The sequence below is a fragment of the Cetorhinus maximus genome, chromosome 4, assembly GCF_964194155.1.
Source record: "Cetorhinus maximus chromosome 4, sCetMax3.hap1.1, whole genome shotgun sequence".
Taxonomy (NCBI): Eukaryota; Metazoa; Chordata; class Chondrichthyes; order Lamniformes; family Cetorhinidae; genus Cetorhinus; species Cetorhinus maximus.
The window spans coordinates 93,611,966-93,634,863 of NC_135882.1; the positions used below are offsets into that span (position 1 = coordinate 93,611,966).

Sequence of the window (22,898 nt, forward strand, 5' to 3'; positions counted from 1 at the left end):
GGGTCTTAAAAAATTTAATAAATGTTTGATTTAAAGTGATGGACATGTCCCAACTCATGTGACACTGTCACATGAGAGGACATGTCAAGGAAATATTGTTTGTGCACCTTTACCATTTTTACATTTGACGCCGATCTCCCTAAGGAGATAGACATATTTTTAATTAGTAATGGGTTGAAAGGTTATGGGGATAGGGCGGGAAATTGGAGTTGAGGCCGAAATGAGATCAGCCATGATTGTAATGAATGGCGGGGCAGGCTCGAGGGGCTGAATTGCCTACTCCTGCTCCTAGTTCTTATGTTTCGCGTGCATGCACGAAAGAGCGCACTCTTGGCTGAGGGTATCCCCCTGTCCGCACAGGGAGCACACAGCGCTTCCTGGCGGGCATCACGCTGGGTGGGCCTTAATTGGCCCACCCACATAAAATGGCAGTGCGCCCCCAACTGGGGGCGCCGATTGGAGGCACGCCTGCCCGCGCCCGCTCCTGCACTTCCCCCCCTGACAGGGGGAAAATTCTTCCCACAATTTTCCTTTAACAAATCCATGCTGACTCTTCCGAATCAATCCACATTTTTCCATGTGACTATTAATTCTATCCCGAATAATTGCTTCTAGAGGTCTCTAGTCCTCCGGCACCTCCCCCAAATCCAGGGAACATGGAAAGATTATTGCCAGTGCCTCTGAAATAACAAGGGAGTGTCCAACAAAATACAGCTAAATACTGTTGGGCAGCATTAGAACACAAGATATATGAAGTTATGGCTACTGTGATCAAATTACATTTGTATACCATATTTATCCTTTAGTATTACGTATATTGTAGAGCTGTTAGCCTCGATGCTCGCAAAACCCAATTGGGGAGATACATAATGTTTATTTCTCCTTTGAAAATGAATAATATATATTTATTTACTACACCATGGAAAATAAACAAAGAAATATTTTTCACCTATTACCTACTAGCAGCATGAGCTGCATTTATGCATGGTTTATGTGCAATATTCAATTTCTTATAAATGTGCCTACTGTGCAACTTTGCTGCCATTCTACAAGCATGAAAGAACACATCTCATGCAACAAAATAAGCAACTTTGAGTTCCCATTTTTCCTAATATCACAAGTTTGTAAAACAGGGTGCAGAAGTTTTCATTAGAGTTATAGTAAGACTTGCAAAATGGTGCAGAAGGTCTTTTGGGAGCTGTTCTACAGTTCCATGTTGTCCTCTGCCACTTCTGGGATTTTACACTGGAAAAGACAGGGATATAAATAATGCTTCCCAAATCTGAATACTCTTCTGACACACATTGACCCAGGTGCAAGTGACACAATTAATGCAAGGATTGGGTTGGCATTCAAGGCCGTTAAATACCGTGGAGAAAACTGCTTTGAAATAACTGCAAAAGTTATTCAAACCTTAGGTTTTATAATATTTATCATTCTATCCAAAACCTGTTTGGGAGAGGGAAGTGGCAGATCATAAGCAATGAAAGGCAAACTCTAAGATAGAAAGAAAAAAAATGAGCTTGTCGGCAGGTGGCACAGAACCTAACCCTGTTTCATGTCTGGTGAGGTGGAGTTCTGGAAAGGTGACAGAAGACTGTATGAAGAAAGCAGGGAGATCTCCAGAAATAGAATCTGCACAGATTTAGCATTAATTTAACATAGGAAGTTCACAAACCTGAACCACATGATGTGACAAGACTATGGCAAACTCGCCACTCTCGGCTTAATAGTTTAAAACTGCAGTGGCAAGTAGAAACCAGCAAATGATCAGGGTGGTGTTATATAACATTGGAGTGTTGTCCCGATTTAAAAGAAAGATTAATTAGGCCAAATGAAAATGACAGGAGGGAAGTGTAATTTTGCATCCCTTAATAACATAGAAATTACAACATGGAAATGGCACAATTAATCCATGCGGTGTCTATCCTCCATATGAGCTGTAGTCTTAATTCCATGTTTCTGCCCTGTTCCCATTTTCTTTTTTCACTTGTTTGTGGGATGTGGGTGTCGATGGCAAGGCCAGCATCTATTGCTCATCCTAATTACACTTCAGAAGATGGTGGTAAACTATCATCTTGAACAGCTGTAATCCATTTGGTGTAGGTACACCCGCAGTGCAGTTAGGGAGGGAGTTCCAGGATTTTGACCCAGCAACAGTGAAGGAACGGTGATATAGTTGCAAGTTAGGATGGTGTGTGACTTGGAGCGGAACTTACAGATGGTGGTGTTGCCATGCATCTGCTGCCCTCGTCCTTCTAGGTGGTAGAGATCATGGGTTTGGTAGGTGCTGTTGAGGGAGCCTTGGTGAGCTACTGCAGTGCATCCTGTAGATGGTACACACTGTTGTCACTGTGTGCTGGTGGTGGAGGGCATGAATGCTTAAGGAGGTGCTGATCAAGTGGGCTGCTTTGTCCTGGATGGTGTCAAACTTCTTCAGTGTTGTTGGAACTGCACTCATCCAGGCAAGTGGGGGATACTCCATCACACTCCTGACTTGTGCCTTGTAGATGGTGGACAGGCTTTGGGGAACCAGGAGATGAGTTACTTGCCACAGGATCCCTAGCCTCTGACCTGCTCTTGTAGCCACAGTATTTATATGGCTGGTCCAGTTACATTTGATAGCACGTAGGAAATCCAGAAATATGTTAACCACGTCTGTCAGTGACGTTTTTATGCAGCCAATTAATTTACTTCCCGGTTTCCTGTCAAATCAGCATTAGCGGGCATGATAACAACCTGCATGACATGCTCCCAACTCTAGTATTGAAAGGAATAATCCTAGTGTGTTAGTTGAAGGAGTTGGAATCAAGAAAAAGAGATGAGAAAGTTCAGAAACATTCAAAGGTTGCACTCACTGCACGGATGCCTCTATGGGTGTGCTGTCGGGGTCTGTGGGTCTCAGGGGAAATACTCTTCCCTATCAACAGGAGGAAGATGCCTGCTGGATAAACCAAGAAGGTGAGGTTAGAGGTGGAGGAAGAGATCAGCAGCAGGAGTATGCTCCTTAGCATAAGCTCCTAAGCATGCTCCTTAATGCAGTATGGGAAGTGGTTTAACCACCTAACCGGCAAGAAGGGTGAGTACATTAGCACATTCACCTGCATCCTGATGTGTGGATCACCCTCACTGCTTCTCAAGTCTACTTCAGCACTTCACTCCTCACACCAATTTACCTGCAGGTGTACCCATCCCTCCCCGTTTATGCACTTCCTCACATTCCCACCTATCCATCCACCACTGACACTCGCCCTCATCGTTATGCAATGTCACACCTCTCCTTCATCATCATCCTCAACAAATGCTCTCCATTCAATGCATGAAGACATTTCATTCCTCTCACCCATAGGTCTTTCATTTCCCTCCTTGCAGGGGGAGAGAGCCGAGAGCTCCAGGGAGAGTCAGAGAACTGGAAGTGGCCTGCCAGCCATCTCGCCAGTAACAGCTGCAGAAGAGAAGGCACTAGAGATAGCAGGATCTTGGCATACCTGGCTGTCAGAGATGGGGGCCTCCCAGACACTTGGTGACAGATTTAAACATCAGAAGGCCATGTGACATACAACACGCAGACATGCTGACTTGGTAACAGTGAGTGAAAGATGATCATGTTCACAATGATAAGTTCCAACATTCTTACTTTGAAAGTACTCATTCATGTCTTTTATCTCCCACAGGGCCTTCAAGCATCCAACAGGAGTTGGTTAGGATCACTGATGACGACACCTCAGAGGAACACAATTGCGCTGATGATGCACTGACATCGAACTCATGCAGACCATGCATCAGCTCAGGTATTCACACTTTGGTGGGACTAGTTACAGTGATAGCTAGGTTTTCACCTGGGTTTTCAACTTATCCTTTGTCTGTAGACCCTGTGCACCACGTATGACCTTCTGCGAGCTGCAGTCTGCTGCTCCTCTCTCTCCTGTGGAGCTACAGGTCTACAAATAGCAGGCTGCTGCTGCTTGTGTTGTTGCTGCTGTTGCTGTTAATCTGAGATCCAATCTAAGACAGCACCCATCCTGGTCTGATCGATCAGACCTCCAAAGTGCAGTTCAGATTTCCATCCTCCAAAGTGTAGATGATGGCTTCAAAATGTGTGATGTAACCTCTCAGCACAAGTACTGTGAACAAATAAAAACAGAGGGCTGGAAAAACTCAGCAGGTCTGACAGCCTCTGGGAGAGAGAAACAGGGTTAACGTTTTGAATCCATATGACCCTTCTTCAGGGCTAAAGAGAGTAGAAATCTACTTCTACTTCTCTTTAGCTCTGAAGAAGGGTCGTATGGACTCGAAACGTTAACTCTAGTTTCTCTCTCCACAGATGCTGTCAGACCTTCTGAGTTTTTCCAGCATTTTCTGTTCTTATTTCAGATTTCCAGCATCTACAGTATTTTGCTTTTATCCTACTGTGAACAAACCTTTTTCTAAAAGCAGGTAAGAAAGCAGCAATGACTACTGAGTATTGGCATGTTTTCCTGAAATTGTTTTATTGTCTTGAATTGCCATTGTGTAGTTGCCTTGTTGAACGATTAACATATGTAAAGTGGGAATCCATTTCTCTCAAGGGGATTTCTCACATGCAATGAAACCCAAAAGTCGTGGGTTACAGCTGGCTTCATGAGCCGTTGTCAATTTGGCTGCTTTTAACCCCTTTCCCAGCCCCAAACTCACATGCTCTAGCACATTAAAATCCAGACCAATGTGAGTATTCATTTCATAATATTTAACTGACTTCAAATAAGCAATTTTACATGGTTTCCATCCCATCATATAAAAATAAATAGCTGAGGAAATACAGGTGTGTTAACTTTTCTAATTTTCCAAAACTCTCTAGATCCAGGAGCTTTTCTGTTCAATTAAAAAGTTGCAAATGTCACTCCATTGCTTAAGAAAGGTGGAACGGAGAACCATACCTCACAGTTTAATATAAATTGTAGGTAAGTTACTGGAATCTATTATCAAAGATGGAGCTATCGAACCCTTGGACAAGTATGAGCAGATCAAAGTGAGTCAGCATGGATTTTTGAAGAGTTTGGCATGTCTGACTAATCTCAATGAATTTTTGACCATGTCACAAGCATGGTGAATAGTTGACTATGAATGTTGTCTACATGGACCTCGAGAAGGCATTTGTTAAGGCTTCATTCAGGAGATTATGAAAGAAAATGAGAGCACATGAAATTAAAAGTGACCTTGTGACATTGCTCAGTAATTGATTGGGTGCTAAGAGATAGTGAATAAAAAGAAACGTAACATACTCCGCTTGGCACATAGTGATGAGTGGTGTTCCTCAGGATCTGTATTGGGGCCTCAGTATTTCATCAAATATTTTAATGACTTGGATGAAGAAATAGAGAGTTATATATCCAAGCATGCAGATGGCAGTAAAGTAGGAGACAGCGGGCTGAATTTTTAAAAGGCCTCAGAGGTAGGATTGGAGACGTACGAGTCCGCAATCTCCTGACACCAGTAGGCATGCCACTTTCCCGCCGTGTCCAGCATCTGGGCCATTTGCATCCTGGGAGAAGAGGGAATGGGGAGGGGTAGGGGTGGGAGGAGAGGTGATAGCTAAGCACCTGCAAGTAGCAGGTAGCCTATTAGGTCAATTAAATGGTCTGTTTAGGCCACTTAGCAGAAGCTGACTGGAATTTTCTCGTCGACTTTCAGACCCTGAGGCCAAAACACAGCCAAGGAATGGAGGTGGTCTCCCAGTGGCAGACTGAGGCCAATTCTCCATCCCTATAGGGAACTGCTCTCCCCTCCCCTGGCCTGGTCACTGGCCACCCACTGGTGGGTCATCCACTTGGTACTTCTGGCTGAAGATGGTTGCAAGTGCTTGAGTCTAATCTTTTGCACTGACATGCTGGGTTCCACCATCAATGAGTATGGAGATGTTTATGCAACCTCCTCCTTTGGTAAGATGTTTAATTGTCCACCACTATTCATGATTGGATGTGGCAGGGCATTAAATCTTTGAAGTGACCTATTGGTTGTGGGATTGCTTGGTGTGTCCACACACACTGTTTCTACTGTTTGTCATGCATGTAGACTTACTTTGTAGCTTCATCAGGTTGGCACCTTACTTTTAGATTTGTCTGGTGCTGCTCCTGGCCTGCTCTCCTACACTCCACATTGAACCAGGGTTGGTCTCCCAACTTGAGCGTAATGGCAGAGTGAGGGGTATGCCAGGCCATAAGTTTACAGACTGTGGTGAATACAATTCTGCTGCTGCACAGTGCCTCATGGATGCCCAGTTTTGAGCTGCCAGATCTGTTCTGTATCTATTCCATTTCACATGGTGATAGTGCCACACAACATCATGGAGTGTGTCCTCAGTGTGAAAATAGATTTTTGCCTCCACAAGGACTGTGAGATGGTCACTCCTACCAATACTGTCATAATCTGTGACAGGTAGATTTGTGAGGACAAGGTTGAGTAGGTGCTTTCCTCTTTTTGGTTCTCTCATTGCCTTCCCCAAGCCCAGTCTGACAGATATGTCCTTCAGGACTCAGCCAGCTCAGTCAGCAGCCATGCTTCCAAGTCATTCTTGAAATGGACGCTGAAGTTCCCCCATCCAGGGTACATTTTGAACCCCTGCTAGCCTCAGTGCTTCTTCCAACTGGTGTTCAACATGGATCATCAGCTGAGGAGGGGTAGTACGTGGCAATCATTAGGAGATTTCCTTGCCCATGTTTGATCTGATGCCATGAGATATCTTGGAGTCTGGAGTCAATGTTGAGGACTCCCAGGCCCACTCTCTTCCAACTGTAGACCACTGTGCCATTGCCTTTGGTGGATCTGTCCTCCTGTGGGACATATACAGGGATGGTGGTGGAGGAGTCTAGGTCATTGGCTGTAATGAATGATTCTGTGTGTATGACTATGGACAGAATCATCCCAGATTTGTAGAAAGTGCGGTAGCGGGTGGGAAGAAGGACATTTTACCTGCCGGCTGCAAAGGCAGCTTTTCATGCCGTATCGTCCCATTCCTGGCATGTCCCGCTCATTAATTATGCATTCCCGGGAAACACAGCTGGTTGCTGGTGGGGCAACCTCAAATTTGCCTGCCTTGCCGTCACCTCAGGCCTTCATTAATCTGGTTGCCATATTTAAAGGCTGCTCCTGCACAGAGATACCACTCTCCAAGGGATAGGAAGCTGCTGGCAAGTGATGGCTGCCAAAGCTAGGAAATATGCTGCCCTCAAATTTAGCGATGCCTCCCTCGAGTGTCTACTAGACACTGTGGAGGCCTGCCATGAAGTCCTCTACCCCCACTCTGGACAAAGACCAGCAACCAGCAACCAAAGTGACAAATCCAGCATGGGAGGCAGTGGCAGAGGTGATCAGCGCCACACCCTGCAAAAGAGGGCAGCCGCCCAGCGCTGAAAGAGGATGAATGATCTCCTCTGTTCCGCCAGGGTAAGTTATTCTTCTCATCACTCTCAACTCACACATTCAGAAGCCCATCACACATCCACAGGTATCACACTCACTACCAGTTGAAGGGACATCACCATTCTTTCACACACATCTTCATCTGCCCTGTGGATCGTGTCCTCATCCCGTCCATGGCACCACTCACCACCCACACATGCCAGGCATCCTTATCATCTAGTCTGGCAGGGGTCCCGCTCACAGTCTCTCCATCTGTTTTCATGCAGGGCAAGCTGGCTCACAAAAGCAGGGAAAGGTGCCAGACCAGGGATGGAGTGGCCCACATTAGGCCCCTCACTCGCTTTGAGGATCGTGCCAATGTGCTGACTGGTGAGGATGTGGACTGTGCCTCTGGCGACGGTGAGCTTGTTGGCGAATACCCACCTGAGGATTCTGCACCACATCATCCCTCTCTCAATGCAACTGTGAGTGCTCTCTCTCCTGCTTCTGACTCTGCTACCATACATTAAATATCTCTACTTTGGCTCACAGGGAGCTCTGACAAACGACCGACACCCCCAGCCAGCCAATCCCTCAGCTCCATCCGTGTCCTCACCTCCAGCCAAGAGGGCACCTCCCCCATGGAAGAGCTGGAAATAAGCAGCCTGGAAGACCCATCACAGCGCTTACCCACACCCTCCACCAGCGCAGAGACACACACCGCGGTGGGACCTAGATCTAGAGCAGGCTCAGGTTCATAACCTGGTGGTCACCGCACGGATTCGTGTCCACAGCAGGAGTAGGCAGGCTCAGCCAAGCTCTCTGGCACTCAGAGGACTTCAGGGGAAGGGGCACCTGCAAGATCCGAGTCAATGCTGAGCCTCTAGATTTGGCCTCCCAACTCATCGTGGAGAGTCAGCAGAAGGCATGGGAACATCATGCAGAGCTGTTGGAAGACCTCAACAGAGTGGCATGCAAGTTGGAGGAGTGTGTATGCCTGCTCTCTGATGAAGTGGTGCCCACATGTGTGCATATGGAAGTCTCCATGGGAAGGATGGCGGACGCCATGGAGACCCTGGTCCAACAGAAGATGGAGATGCGCACAGACCTGCACTGCGCTGTGGTAGTCATGGGTGGGTTCCTGCTGTGGCAACGTGAGAGGGAAACAGGGCACCTTGAAGTTCCTCCAGGTGCTCCTTCCCCTCAAGGAGTCAGGCTGGGGCCCTGGGGCACCCAAAGGGAGGAGGAGCGGCAGCTGGACACCCCTGGGTCACCCACTCAGAAATCGCAGAGGCTGTCCTCTTCCTCTGTGTTCCCTTTGCCTGTGACCCCCTCAACCTCTCCAGCTGGCCCACAGGAGGACAGCCAAAGCAAGCCGGGGCCCTCAAAGCCTCGTCTCTCCAAAGGACGCATCCCTAAGTTACCAGAGGCAATAGGGCCAACCATTGCACAGGCTGGCTCCACCCCTTTTGCAGAATTCAGGGCAGCAACTAGAAGTGGTGATAGGCCTAGAAAAGTTAAAAAACTCTGATCACAAGTGGTTGCTCGGGTGAACACATTTTGTCACTTTATTATCTGAAAAGATATTCACTTTCACTGAATAATGTGTAATGTCTTTCTGCTTCATTTGCAGGCTTCGCTAGTCCTCCCCCTGCATCCCACCCTGCTAGTAATTCAGCTACACTCAGCCAGTCCATGAGTGATTCTGGAGGGAGAAATGTGTGTGTGTGGCAGGGCCTTTCGGAGCCTCGTGCAAGTACTCTCCCACGGACACGGAGCCTTCCTCCCACACACTCATCTCTATGTCCCGAGCATTTTCAATGCTTTCTGCTGGGGTTCTCTTTCAATGGACTGCAGTGGTTCAAGAAAGCAGCTCACCACCACCTTCTCAAGGGAAATTAGGGATGGGCAATAAATGCTGTCCTAGCCAGCGACGCCCACATCTCATGAATGAGTAAATCTGAACTGACCTGCATCTCCGTCCACCCACTGACCGCACTCCCATGCAGCAGCTGTGCCTGTCTAACACAAGGCTCCGCTCACTTTCCATTTCAACAACAATGATAGTCATTAAGTTTCTTCTCAGCTCCCGCATACTTTCCCCCTTTCATAGTCATCCATGCCCTTTCCCCCATTACAGTTGACCCATGGCATCACCTTCCATATCCCCACTATAACCTACCAACCAGAAACCCTTTTCTTTCCAGGATGTCCAAGTGAACATGCACATTCCCCACCTTCTTGAGAATCCCACCCCCAACCACAGTGACCTCCCCAACCTCCGCCTTCCCACAATCAGGGTCCGTGTCTGTTTCCGAGTCCCTCAACCACATCTTGACATCCCTTTTACCGCTACACTCACACCCTCACCCTCCCACTCTTCCAGATCACCCTACCCCCTCTCATTATCACCATTCCCTACTACCACACCCACCCTCAGTTTGCTCCCCAGGAGGCAGTCATTGACTCCACAGATCCCTCCTTTGCACGTTCACTTGGACATCCTCTCCCCTTACTCCCTCCTCCACCCTTACTCCCTCCTCTGCCCTTGTTACCTCCTCCACCCTTACTCCTTCCTCCCCTTGGACTCCTTCCCCCACCATGAACTCTTTCCCCCCTCCTAAGTCCTTCCACCTCCCCCCCACCACCACCCCCCCCCACCACCCCCCACCAACCGGACTCATCCCTCCCCCTGGACTCCTACCCCCCTCCAAAGTCCTTCCTTCCCTGGACTCCATTCCCCCTCTGAAGTTCTTCCTCCTCCTTAAGCACCCCCCCCTCTCCGAAGTCCTTCTTCCCTGGACTCCTTCCCCTGTCCAATTACTTCCCCCTCTGAACTCCTTCCCCCCTCCGAACTCCTTCCCTTGCATCTTCCTCCCCACTTACACCTACCTTCCCAGTTGCCACATACTCCCCCTTTTCACCCTCCTCCCCCATACTCCCATCCCCCAACCTCAACCTCCGACCCTTTTGTTGCCCCCTCCCAACCTCTCTCCCCCTGACACCTTCATTCCTCCCCTCCCAACCGCACACTCCTGGTACACCTTCCTCTCTCAGTCAAACCAAGACCTTCCTCTCACACTCACAGCTGGACCTTCCTCTTCCCCCCGCCGTCAACGATACTCCAAAGCAGCCCATGGCCAAGACCCTGATGACCCCAAGTAGGCCCCAGGCATCAATGGAGACCTCCAACCTTCTTTGAGCTACTTCGCGGCACAGCCATTTTCATGTGAATCCACCCAGCATGTGATGTAAATGTTCCTCTAGGGTGCGGTAGCTGTAGGACTCCAGCATCTTTTGCTCCTCGGATGTCTGTGATATGAGCAAGGCCCTAACGGTAAGTCCCGACTTCTGCACATCACACCTGTCAAGGCGTGTTCTGGGCTGGCATGTTTTCCCACCAACGTGGAAAATTTGACGTAGGGGGTTTGATTCCACCGAGCAGGCAAGGTGGTGAGTAGCAAATGCATTTAAATCAGGTTCCCAAAGTTGGATGGCGTGAAAGGCAACCCACCGTTGATGGGTGGAGTGGACAATCGCAAACGATGGCGTAAAACCAATTTTTGGTCTTCTCTCCATATTGTCTGCTCACGCCTGCCATGATGCCCGATGCCAATGGGGATGGAAAATTCTGGCGTATGCCTGGCTCTTGACTAGTTTGTTGGGCAACTTTCACAATTTTGACAAGTTTGTAGATTTTAGTGAGGAGGTCTTTGGCGGATCAACTGGACAAGATTGTGGCTGTTGGAGGTAAATTACTTCAGTCCCAGGACATCACTGTAGGAGTTCCTCAGGGTAGTGTCCTTGGCCCAACCATCTTCAGCTGCTTCATCAGTGACCTTTCTTCAGCACCATTTGCAACTCCTTAGATACTGAAGCAGACTGTGCCCATGTGCAACAAGAGCTGAACAACATTCAGGCTTGGGCTGATAAGTGGCAAATAACATTTGCGCCACAGAAGTGCCAGGCAATGACCAGCTCCAACAAGAGAGAATCTAGCCGTCTCCCCATGACATTCAATGGCATTATCATCGCTAAATCCTCCACCATCAACATCCTACATGTTATCATTGATCAGAAACCTAACTGGACCAGCCATATAAATGCTGTGGTTACAAGAGCAGGTCAGAGGCTGGAAGTTTTGTGGTGAATAACTCACCTCCTGACTCCCCAAAGCCTGTCCAGCATCTACAAGGCACACGTCAAGGACTCTGCTGGAATACTCTCTACTTGTCGAGATGAGTACACCTCCAACAACACTCAAGAAGCTCAAAACCCTTCAAGACAAAGCAGCCTGCTTGATTGGCACCCCAGCCACCACCATCAACATCCACTCTCTCCATCACCGATGCACAGTGGGAGCAGAGAATGCCATCTAACAGATGCACTGCAGCAACTCACCAAGGCTCCTTTGACAGCACCTTCCATACCCGGGACCTCTACCACCTCAAAGGGCAAGGGCAGCAGATGCATGGGAACACTCTCATCTGCAAGTTCTTTTCCAAACCACACACCATCCTGACTTGGAACTATATTGCTGTTTCTTCACTGTTGCTGGGTCAAAATCCAGGAACTCCCTTCCTAAAAGCACTGTGAGTGCTACACCACATGAACTGCAGCAGTTCAAGAAGGCGGCTCACCACCACCTTCTCAAGGGCAATTAGGGATGGGCAATAAATGCTGGCCCAGCCAGCAATGTCCACATTCCATGAAAGAATTTTTTAAAGATGGGCCTTTGTCATTTCCTATGCCTAGATCAATGCTGGGATGGTCCATTTGTTTTTCTTTCTTTACAACTTTCCTGCAGCACTTTGATATAATTCGTACAACTGGGTGGCTTACTAGAGAGGGGTGTTAAGAGTCTAGCACATTGCTATGGGTCTGGAGTCATGTATAGGCCAAACCGGGAAAGGATGGCAGATTTCCTTCCCTGAAGGATATTAGTGAACCAGATGGGTTTTTACAATTCAGTAGTTTCATAATCATCATTATTGAGATTAGCATTTTCTTCCAGATTTATTAATTCATCAAATGTAAATTCCCCCAGCTGCCATGGGGGAATTTGAACTCACGTCCTTAGGGCATTAAGTCCAAACCTTTGCATCACTATTTTTATATCCCTGCTTCTTTGCACCTGCATCCATCTGGGGGACACGGCATGATAGTACTTTTAAAGGTATCACAGGGTTGAATGAATTTGTTTCTTTTCTTTTGTTCCTGTGTTTTTTTTTGGTCTGGGAGGGGGAGTCCTACACACAAGTGATCAGGTCAATTGGCATTTTGTCCTTCACGGTCAGTTGGAAGGTTGCTGGGCTGAGGTGAGGGAGGATTGTATTGAAATGAGCTTCCAAGAATGGTCCAACTCCTTGGTGTTTTTTCAAAGGCCAATCCTCACTCATCCTGAATGGAATATGTTCAAGATGTATTCTAGCTCGTTTGTTGTGGGGAAGGTTGGATTGCTCCACAGAGTCAGGGATGCATCTTCTGAAGCCAGTACTGAGAGTTCTGCTAGCCTGTCTTCAGTGGGCAGATATTGCAAAGACTTCACTGGCTTCTCTGCGTAACTGATTATTGTCCTTTTGGTCTCGTTCATGTAGTATGCATTATGTCCAATGTATGATTTTGAGTTGGTCTTCATGTACCTTGCTACAAAGTGGCTTGGTTAACTATCATTCCTCCTTGCACAATGGACAGTGTCAATCTCATTCCCAGCTTACTCTCAAGCTGCCTGGCCAACTATGGTCCTGGAGGTAAGGCATTGCGCATTTTAGGTGGAGCTGTCTTTTTAGAGAAAGTTCTTGCATAAAGCAATTCACCTGTTGCAAGTTCCCCTAGGAATTCTCCAATGTGTCAGATTGGAGAGAGGACACAAACATGTTTGAAGCTTCAGGAAAGTACATATCTTGTTCTAGGCTGAGAGGATTGCAGTTACTATGGGGTGCTTCTGGCTCTCTGTTATTCTTTTCTAAGAATGTATGAATGATTAGCTAAGCAGGGTTGCGGCTGGTAGGGCAAACCTGGACTCATTCCCAGCCATTAGTTTTACTGAGAGGCCAGAGATCACAATTACTAGGATCTGAGCTGGTCACTATCCTTGGGAGACTGGGTTGCTCTCCTATTTTAAAACTGAAGACATTTGAGACATATTCGCTCTCTCTGGCCCACAGGAATTTGGTGATGCTCCTGTCCATTCAAGGACTTGCTGGGTTGGCATGTTTAAAAACAGCATCATTTTTAAGTAAATGAAGTTAGAAGGATATTTATCTTTGCTGTGGTCACCACACCCAAGACTGAAATGGGCAGATAATTCATCTAATTAGATAGGTCTATGCGATGATTAGGGAGGGTGAGAAAGTTCTTGTTCAGGGTGGCAAGTTTTAGTGTAACATGCAGACCAAAATATTTAAAATCAGACCCTGCCCTGCAAGGCAGTATGACTCCTGAATTTGTGTGAAGATGTTTTATGCAAGGGACATACCTTTTTGGTTAAAATGTTTGTGTTTGCAGCTGGAGAGTTCCCCAAGTTTTTGGTAAGTTGAAAGATGCTAGGGGTGAGGGGATTGGTTCAGTTACATACAACAGTGTGTCGTCAGCATATAGGGATATTTCATATTCTCCTCCTCCTGTGTGTACTCCATTGATTGTTGGGTTTACCCACTTATATCACTCAGAAGGCACAGAGAAGAGATAGACGCATCCTAGTCTGGTTTTTTGGAGGATGGAGAAAATTTAAAACAAGTTATAGACAAACATTGTGTTTTTCTGCAGTGAATTGCTAGAAACAAATGAATATAAAAACTATCTGCACTTTGTTTCTTAACCGACTCTACTGCAGTTTGACAAGCGGGAGTTCCCAGAGGACTGTTGTAATCTATTCTATTTCCCCCCAGATTAATGAAACACAAGATGGTTTTTGATTAAAAGAATCATTATGCCTATCTTGTTTAAGCACGAGCTTCTAGAGGAGTCTGACAGCTGATGCCTACAGTCTGTGTGCTGGTATTTACCTTCCAGCCACTCTCCAGAGCTGGGAGAATATAGACAGAAAGACGTACCATGAGCAGCTGCAGCAGCAGCACCAGCAAAAACAGCAGGCATTCGAGCCACGGTTCCCAGCACCCTGCTGTGGCTGTGCAGAGCCCGGCATCTCCTGCTGCACCGATGTCTGCCGCTTACGCATCTCCATCCGCTCCGATCCCATGGGCTGCAGAGAAAGCAAGAAAATGCATTAAAGAGAGAAAACAGTGCAGCTGAAGGCCAATAAAACCTTCATATTCTTGAATAACCAATAACTCACAACAAAATAGAAACAAGTGGAAATTGAGGCTTGTGATGTAAAACAATCTGTTCTCCTTTCGTAATCTCTAGCTGTTAATCATTAGGGGTGACACTATTTTAAATTTAAAGCTGCAATGCACCGTGTTGCAAATCATTCGTATAAACATATCCTCTATTTGTTTAAATTAGTTTGAAGTATTTGACACTTCATAACTATAAATCTCTTCCTAATGTTTCCGTGTTATTGATAACCCTGTTAAGCTGAGTGAACATTTGGATTCCATGTTTTCAGAAAGCAACACAGCTGAACCTGAAAGTGATACTGTGCAAATGACTGTGTGAAAACCACAGCTAAAGACCGAGGTGTATTTTTCAAATTCATTCTTGGGATGTGGGCGTCGCTGGCTAGGCCAGCATTTATTGCCCATCCCAATTGCCCTTGAGAAGGTGGTGATGAGGAACACCCACAGTACAATTATGGAGGGAGTTCCAGGATTTTGACCAGGCGACAGTGAAGGAGCAATGATATATTTCCATGTCAGTATGGTAAGTGGCTTGGAGAGGAAATTCCAGGTGGTGGTGTTCCTATCTATCTGCTGTCCTTGTCCTTTTAGGTGGTAGTGGTCATAGGTTTGGAAGGTGCTGTCGAAAGAGCCTTGGTGAATTCCTGCAATGCATCTTGTAGATGGTATGTGCTGCTGCTACTATGCCTTGGTGGTGGAGGGAGTGAATGATTGTGGATGTGGTGCCAATCAAGCGGGCTGCTTTGTCCTGGATGGTGACAAGATTCTTGAGTGCTGTTGGAGCGGCACTCATCCAGGCAAGTGATGAGTATTCCATCACACTCCTGACTTGTGCCTCATGGATGGTGGACAGGTTTTGGGGAGTCAGAAGGTGAGTTACTCACCACAGGATTCCTAGCCTCTGACCTGCTCTTGTAGCCACAGTATTTATGTGGCTAATCCAGTTCAGTTTCTGGTCAATGCTAACCCCCATGATGTTGATAGTGGGGGTATCAGCAATGGTAATGCCATTGAATGTAAAGGGGCGTTGGTTAAATTCTCTCTTGTTGGAGATGGTCATTGCGCGGCACTTGAATGGTGTGAATGTTACGTGCCACTTGTCAGCCCAAGCCTGGATATTGTCCAGGTCTTGCTGCATTTGGAAATGGACTGCTTCAGTATCTGAGGAATCATGAATGGTGCTCAACATTGCACAATCATCAAAGAAAATCCCCGCTTCTGACCTTAGGATGGAAGGAAGGTCATTGATGAAGCAGTTGAAAATGGTTGGGCCTAGGACACTACCCTGAGGGACCCCTGCAATGATGTCCTGGAGCTGAGGTGATTGACGTCCAACAACCACAACCATCTTTCTTTGCACAAGGTATGACTCCCCTGATTCCCATTGAATCCAGTTTTGCTAGGGCTCCCTGATGCCACACTTTGTCAAATGCTGCCTTGATGTCAAGGCCAGTCACTCTCGTCTCACCTCTGGAGTTCAGCCCTTTTGTCCATCCATAGTGCTGGATTATCTATTTGGGCTAGCAGGCTGGTATCACACATGGTTCAAATCTGTCCTTCGCTTCAGTTCTAAAAATAGGTCATTGACCTGAAATGTTAACTTTACTATTTCTCTCCATAGATTCTGCCTGACCTCTAATTATTTCTAGCATTTTCTGTTTTAGTTCAAAATATTTGGTTGGATATTAGAACTCGTAAATAATCTAGCAGTACTTGTAAATAGGTTGTATTTTACCGCTATTGTAAACTTAATTTGCAGGAATTTTATCATTTGCGTGGCGTAATTCAAAAGTGCATTACTTTTTTTTCAAACTGTTGTTTTATATCTGAATTCTCTGCAAACTTCATAGTTTGAACACTTACCCCAAAACACTTCATAATAAAAACAATTATATTGGTTACTTTGAATTGGCTCTTCAGTGAAGACTAACGATGCTTTTATGCTGCAGCTACTTATCTTCTCAGACCTACAGATGGGGTCTAGCCTACAAGTAGGTCATTTACATTGTCTGGTTTGGAACTTCAATTTTTCTAACCAGAAGAGAATCTTGCATATAGGTACTTAAATACTCTTCTCATAACAGTTTAAATGTATATGTTAAGGAAGTTTGGGCAGCAAAGTACCACTCTGTAAACATTTAAATTAAGTTCAAAGTTTTAAAAGGTGTTCAGGATATTTAACTGAAGCAGTGTGAGAGACTTCCCCCAGGCATCTCACACCACTTCTCTTCAAAGTCAGATTGGGTCCCAATTCCTGACTTACACTACAGTTATGCTGTGAAATAGACTCTTCCACTAAAACACATTCTAGAATTAAGACATATGACTTCAGCTAATCAGAGGACTATCCTTACAGCTAATCCAATTACACTCTCAAGGATCGATATTTCCTAGCCTCTGGCCCTCCATTCGTGCTGATGCCTCTGCAATTGTTGATTTGCTTAATCAGGCCCTCATCTCTACCTCTGATGCCTCTATTATCAGGAAAACTTTTACTATCTCCCATCCTAGGTGCACCCCCATCTTCACTGCCTCAACTACATGGAACATAAGTATGAACTTACCTACCACGATGAGCTTACCTATTAATCATTGGGTATGGCTTCACCATATTAAAAATGACCCGCTCTGCATTCTGCTAAAATGACCCACTAATCTGGGATTGTCTTAGTGTTCCTAGGGAGGGTCTTCTTAACCTTAGCTTCCACTTTCTTCATAGTAGCAGACACTACCAACTTGGGATGAGTGTAATGTTTGCAAGGGTGGGAGAGAGATGGGTCTTGGGGTGGGGACACTCCATTGGAACATTGTGCTGCTGAGCAGTGTGCATTCTTGGTGTTGGCCTGCTTTTTCTTTTCAAGCCGCTGGATTCGGTTCTATTTTGCCACGTTTTCTTGTTTCCATTTCAGACCAGCTTACCCCTCCCTTACCACTTTAGTTATTCATACTTGCCCTGTCTCTACAGGTTTTTAAAATTATTATGCTTCTTCCTTTTAAGCACTTTACAAAGTCATTTCCTCTCTCACAGGCACGTGTTTTTCCTCCCTCACCTTGCTTTGGTTCTGCTCCCTTAAATACTGTTCCCGTGTATAATCCCCAGTTCTAGATAGAGAGGGTTATATCTTAAATGTTTAATTTTCCTGTTCTCTCTACATTATCTTACTGACCTAGAGTGTTTCCAGCATTTCCTGTTTGGTTTCCAATTTCCCCCACTTGCTGTTTTCTCCCCCTTAGATTTACATTGTTATTGTATGGATGCATAAGGATGAACGAAATAATGATCTTATTCTGATCGCAAGGAAGAGGTCATAGGTGAGTTACAAAGCTTTCACACAGATTAAGACAGATCCACCATTCCTTTGAGTACTGTAACAATGACAGAAGAGCAATTCTTCTGTTCGAATTTAATTTACTAAAATTGAACCATGGCTCCTACACTGTGCAAATGCAAATATGTTTTCATACAGTGAGCGAAATTGTCCCAGGTTTACACACGATGTTTTACTCACCGGCCGCAATGGCAGCTTTTCATACTGTATCGTCCCAAATGCACAGCATTAATTATGCATTCCTGGGAAACACGCTGTATCCAATGCCAGGCGGGCTCTCATTCGCCTACCATGCCACCACTTCACCGCTTCATCGCACCTGGTGCCACATCTAAAGTGCAGTCGTGTGCACCTCTCAGTACTTCCAGCCCAGAACTGCCACAGAGAAAACAGGATGGGCTCGAAAGACAAAAGAACTGCAGCCCCCTGCTTCAGTGACGTATCTCTTGAGCGTCTTTTGAATGTGGGGAGGCTCGCGGTGATGTCCTCTACCCCCGCTCTGGCCGCTGCATCACCAATCCAGCATGGGAGGCAGTGGCAGCGGTGGTCAGCGCCAATGCCCTACAAAAGAGGACAGCCACCCAGTACCGCTATAAGATGAATGATCTCATCCGTTCCGCCAAGGAAAGTCACTCTTCTCATCACTCTCAACTCACACACTCACAAACCCACTCACATCCACCGGGAACTCACACCTCAAGGGACAACACCACTAACTCTCACACACACCCTCACATCTCCATCAGGCTCATATCCTCTGGGGCCCGCGTCCTCATCCCATCCATGACTCCGCTCACCACATAAACATTCCACGTGTGTGCCATGTGTCCTGCTCACACGCTCTCCATCTGTTTTCAAACAGGAGAAGCTGGCTCACAACAGTAGCGAGAGCAACTCCACCCCATACCAGGGGTGGAGTGGCCCACATTAGACCCCTCACTCGCTTTGAGGAGTGTACCATCGCACTAACTGGTGAGGACATGGATCTTGCCTGCGGTGGCAGTGGGCTCAGCACTGAACACCCTCGTGAGGATCCTGTACCACATCATTCCTCTCTCAACCCAACTGTGAGTGCTCTCTCTGCTGCTTCTGACTCTGTTGCCATGTACTTTTCTCTACTTTGGTTCACAGGGAGCTCTGCCAAGTGGCCGACACCCTCAGCCAGCCAGTCCCTCAGCTCCATCCAGGTCCTCACCTCCAGCCAAGATCCGTCACACCACACCCTCCACCAATGCAGGGACACACGCCTCAGTGGGACCTAGGCCAAGACCAGGCTTGGGTTCGCAATCTGGTGGTTATCCCATGGACACATGTCCTTAGCAACAGGACGCAGGTTCGTGCAAGCTTCCTGGCACTCAGAGGTCTGCTGGGAATCAGGTATCTGTAAGGTCCGAGTCAGATGATGAGCCTCTGGATTTGGCCTTCCAACTCGTCATGGAGAGTCAGCAGAAGGTGTGGGAACATCATGCAGAGCTGTTGGAAGCCCTCAACAGAGTGGCACATGAGTTGGAGGAGTGTGTCTGCCTGCGCTCTGATGAAGTGGTGCCCACATGTGCACATATGGAGGTCTCCATGGGAAGGATGGGAACGCCATGTAGACCTTGGTCCAGCAGAACATGGAGATTTGTGCAGACCTGGACTCCATCGTGAGAGCCATGGGTGAGTTCCTGCAGTGGCAACGTGAGCGGGAAAAGGGGCACCTCGAAGTGCTCCTTCCCCTCAAGGAGCCAGGCTGGGGCCCCCAGGCACCTGAAGAGAGGAGGAGCGGCAGCTGGACACCTCGGGTCATCCACTCAGAAATCGCAGAGGCTGTCCTCTCTCTCCAAGTCCCCTTTGCCTCTGACCCCCTCAACCTAGTCCTCTGTCACCTCAGAGGGAGCTGCTGGTCAACAAGTGATTTTGGAGGGAGAAGTGTGTGTGTGGTATGGCTTCCTGAGCCTCGTGCAAGCACTCTACCATGCAAGCGGATCCTTCCCATATCACACTCATCTCAATGCCCTGACCATTTTGAATGCTGTCTGCTGGGGTTCGCTTTGAGTTGTCCATCTGAGCTGGCCTGCATCACCTTCTGCCTCCCCTCTGTGACCTACCAGCCACTACCGTTTTCCTTTGGGAATGTCCAGGTGAATGTGCACGTTCCTTTCCTTCCGAAAAATCCCACTCCCATCCACATCCTGACCTCCTCCTTCCCACCCCCAGGGTCCGTGTCTGCCTCCGAGTCCCCACCAGCCACCCTCGCCATCCCTTCTACCACCGAACCCTCACCCTCCCACCCTACTGCCTCACTCTGCCCTCACTCATTCTCACTATTCCCTCTTTCCATGCACGCCCTCAGTTCGCTCCTCCACCCTTAGCCCTTCCCCCTTCCTGACTCCTTACTCCACCCTTACTTCTTCCTCCAGGCTTACTCCCTCCTCCCTCTGCACTCCTTCCTCCCCACGTGCTCCCTCCCCTCTCTGCACTCTTTCCCCCCACTCCGAACTCCTTCCTTTACACATTCCAACCCCTTCCACCTACCTCCCCAGTTGCCATCTTATCCCGTTACCCCCTCCTCCCCCATACTCCCTCCCCCTCTAACCTCCTCCCAACATCTACATTCCCCCCCTCCCAACCTCACCCCATCCTTATGCCTTCATTCCTCCCCTCCCAGCCTCAGCCCATCCTGACACCTTCATTCGCCCCCTCCCAACCTCACCCCATCCTGACATCTTCATTCCCCTCTCCCAACATCACCCTATTCTGACAACTCTTCCTCTCCCAGTCAATCCTAGACCTTCCTCTCCCACCCCGTTCCGGTACATCTTCCCCTCCCAAACACAGCTGGACCTTGCTCTCCGTCCCCTTGACCATCATCCGTTCTGAGCAGAACCTCAACGGTGACTTTCCAACTTCTGTGGGCTGCTTTGCAGCAGAGCCATGCCCATGAGAATCCACCCAGCATGGCATGGGCGTTCCTCCAGTGCGCTGTTGGTGTCGGGCTCCAGCATCTTCTGCTCCTCGGATGTCTGCGATGTGAGCAAGGCCCTGGCGGTAAGTCCCAACTTCTGCACGTCACACTTGTCAAGACATGTTTTGCACTACGTCGCCAAGCACGCCTGATGCCAGCAGGCACGGACAATTCCGTCCAGTATCTACTGTTTTGATACAAAGCATTTCTGTATTATGATTCCCATCAAATAGCAGTGCCAAAGAGGAAAGATAATAGAAGGATTAATGGGTGGTATATTTTTGTTAATGACACTGCCTTTTCCTACCTTTGAGTACTGGGCTTAAGTACAGCCCAAGCAGAGATGAGCTGAAGGTCATCTCACTGTTTGCATTAAAAGGCTTTAACTGAAGGATGAAAGCACTTGAGAACGAACATAATTTTCTGCATGCATCTCATGGTAGCACTATCACTCAGCAGCCAGGTATAGCAAGAAACACAGAGGGCAGGATTTTTAGATCGGTGTGCGGATGCGCGCCCAACTCAATCGGATGCGAAGTTGCGCATGATGACAGCCGGCGAGTGCTCCAATGTCATCCCGGGCTCGCGCGGTATTTCGGTTGGTGGGTGTGGGCGAGTGTCGGAAGCGTGGCCGCTGATAATTAAGAAGACAATTAAAGTTGTTAAGGTTCCAACTGTCCCCGATTTTTCGTGGTCCATCCAACCTTACGGTTTGAGGATGGGCGAATCTGCCAGGCGGACTTTGCATTTTTAATGAAACCTCATCCAAGAGCGGGATGAGGTTTCCATTATAAAATTTTAAAAATAAAAATGTATGGCAGAATTTTCATCTAACTTTTTCTGTAGTGTTTAGTAGGTATCTACGATATAAACAGCACAACTTCACACCATTAATGTATTTTGTGTTTTGCTGAAAAAATACATTTTTTGTTGAAGCTTTTGGCCTTGCTTAAGTGTCTCTGATTGGTAGAAGTGGGGGAATCAGATTAATTCCCCAGGGCAATGGCATCTGCCATTTATGGTGTAGTGTGTGTTCAATCACAGTTTGCTTGTTAGTTTACATGTACTTCATATTTTCCAGGAATGTTAGGAGTATAAGATAGATATTGTTGGTTATTTTATTTTTCTGATCTTGTATATTTTTATTTTCATTTGTTCAGAATCTGTGGGATCATGTGGCTTTCCTCACTTATATCGTAGATACCCACTACAGAAAAGTTTAGTTTGGAAGTAACATTTTAACAGTTGACTGCTAAATAATATCTCTGGCACGGAAAATCAACTTTTACAAGTACGATGTCTCATTCTTTCAGACTTTAATTATTGTCAGACATTTAAAATATATATTTTAAACTTTTCTCTGTTTCTTTCATTGCTCTCTCTTAATTGCATCTATTCTCTCTCTTTGCTTTTTGTGCATAATATGACAATTCATTAAATATTCTGACATTTCTTGATTCAGAGTCTGTGCTGTTCATTAACAATGCTTCAATCTGATTGGTTACAGAGATGCACAATGGCTCGCCGAGTTCACACAGGTCCTGGATCCCCTGTACAGGGTGCTGTGCTGAAATGGCTCTCCAATCACAGTAAATTCCAATGCAAAATCCCATAGAAAGCCTGTTGGCAAATGCCAGTGTAATGAACAGTTGATGCTATTTATTCTCCATTGAGAGCATTATCTGACCCATGCTATTGTTTCACACCTTCACAATGTCCCAAAGAACTTAACAGTGGATTACCTTTGAAAGACAGTCACTGTTGCGATATATCATCTTTTGTAGACACTTGAATATGAAAGGACTTGGAGGATAGTTTGCCAATGCACTGTGTTTGTTTTAAATATCTAGTTAAACCTATTCTGAGAAGACACAAACATTTGTTAAAAGAGTATGGTGCATTCTTTCCACCTTTCTGAGCATTCCACCATAATGGACAGATCCA

At 46.8% G+C, this 22,898-nt stretch overlaps 1 protein-coding gene across 8 annotated transcripts in view; it reads right to left on the minus strand.

Annotated features, from left to right (window-relative positions):
- Window positions 1-22,898, minus strand: part of rgs20 (regulator of G protein signaling 20) — a 304,359-nt gene that overhangs the window by 70,384 nt on the left and 211,077 nt on the right. For all 8 annotated transcript variants that reach the window (XM_078539705.1, XM_078539701.1, XM_078539700.1 and 5 more), the window contains exon 2: window positions 14,433-14,581. In XM_078539705.1, the coding sequence (XP_078395831.1) occupies window positions 14,433-14,578 (146 nt within the window). In that variant the 5' untranslated portion in view covers window positions 14,579-14,581. The remainder of the gene's footprint in view (window positions 1-14,432; window positions 14,582-22,898) is intronic.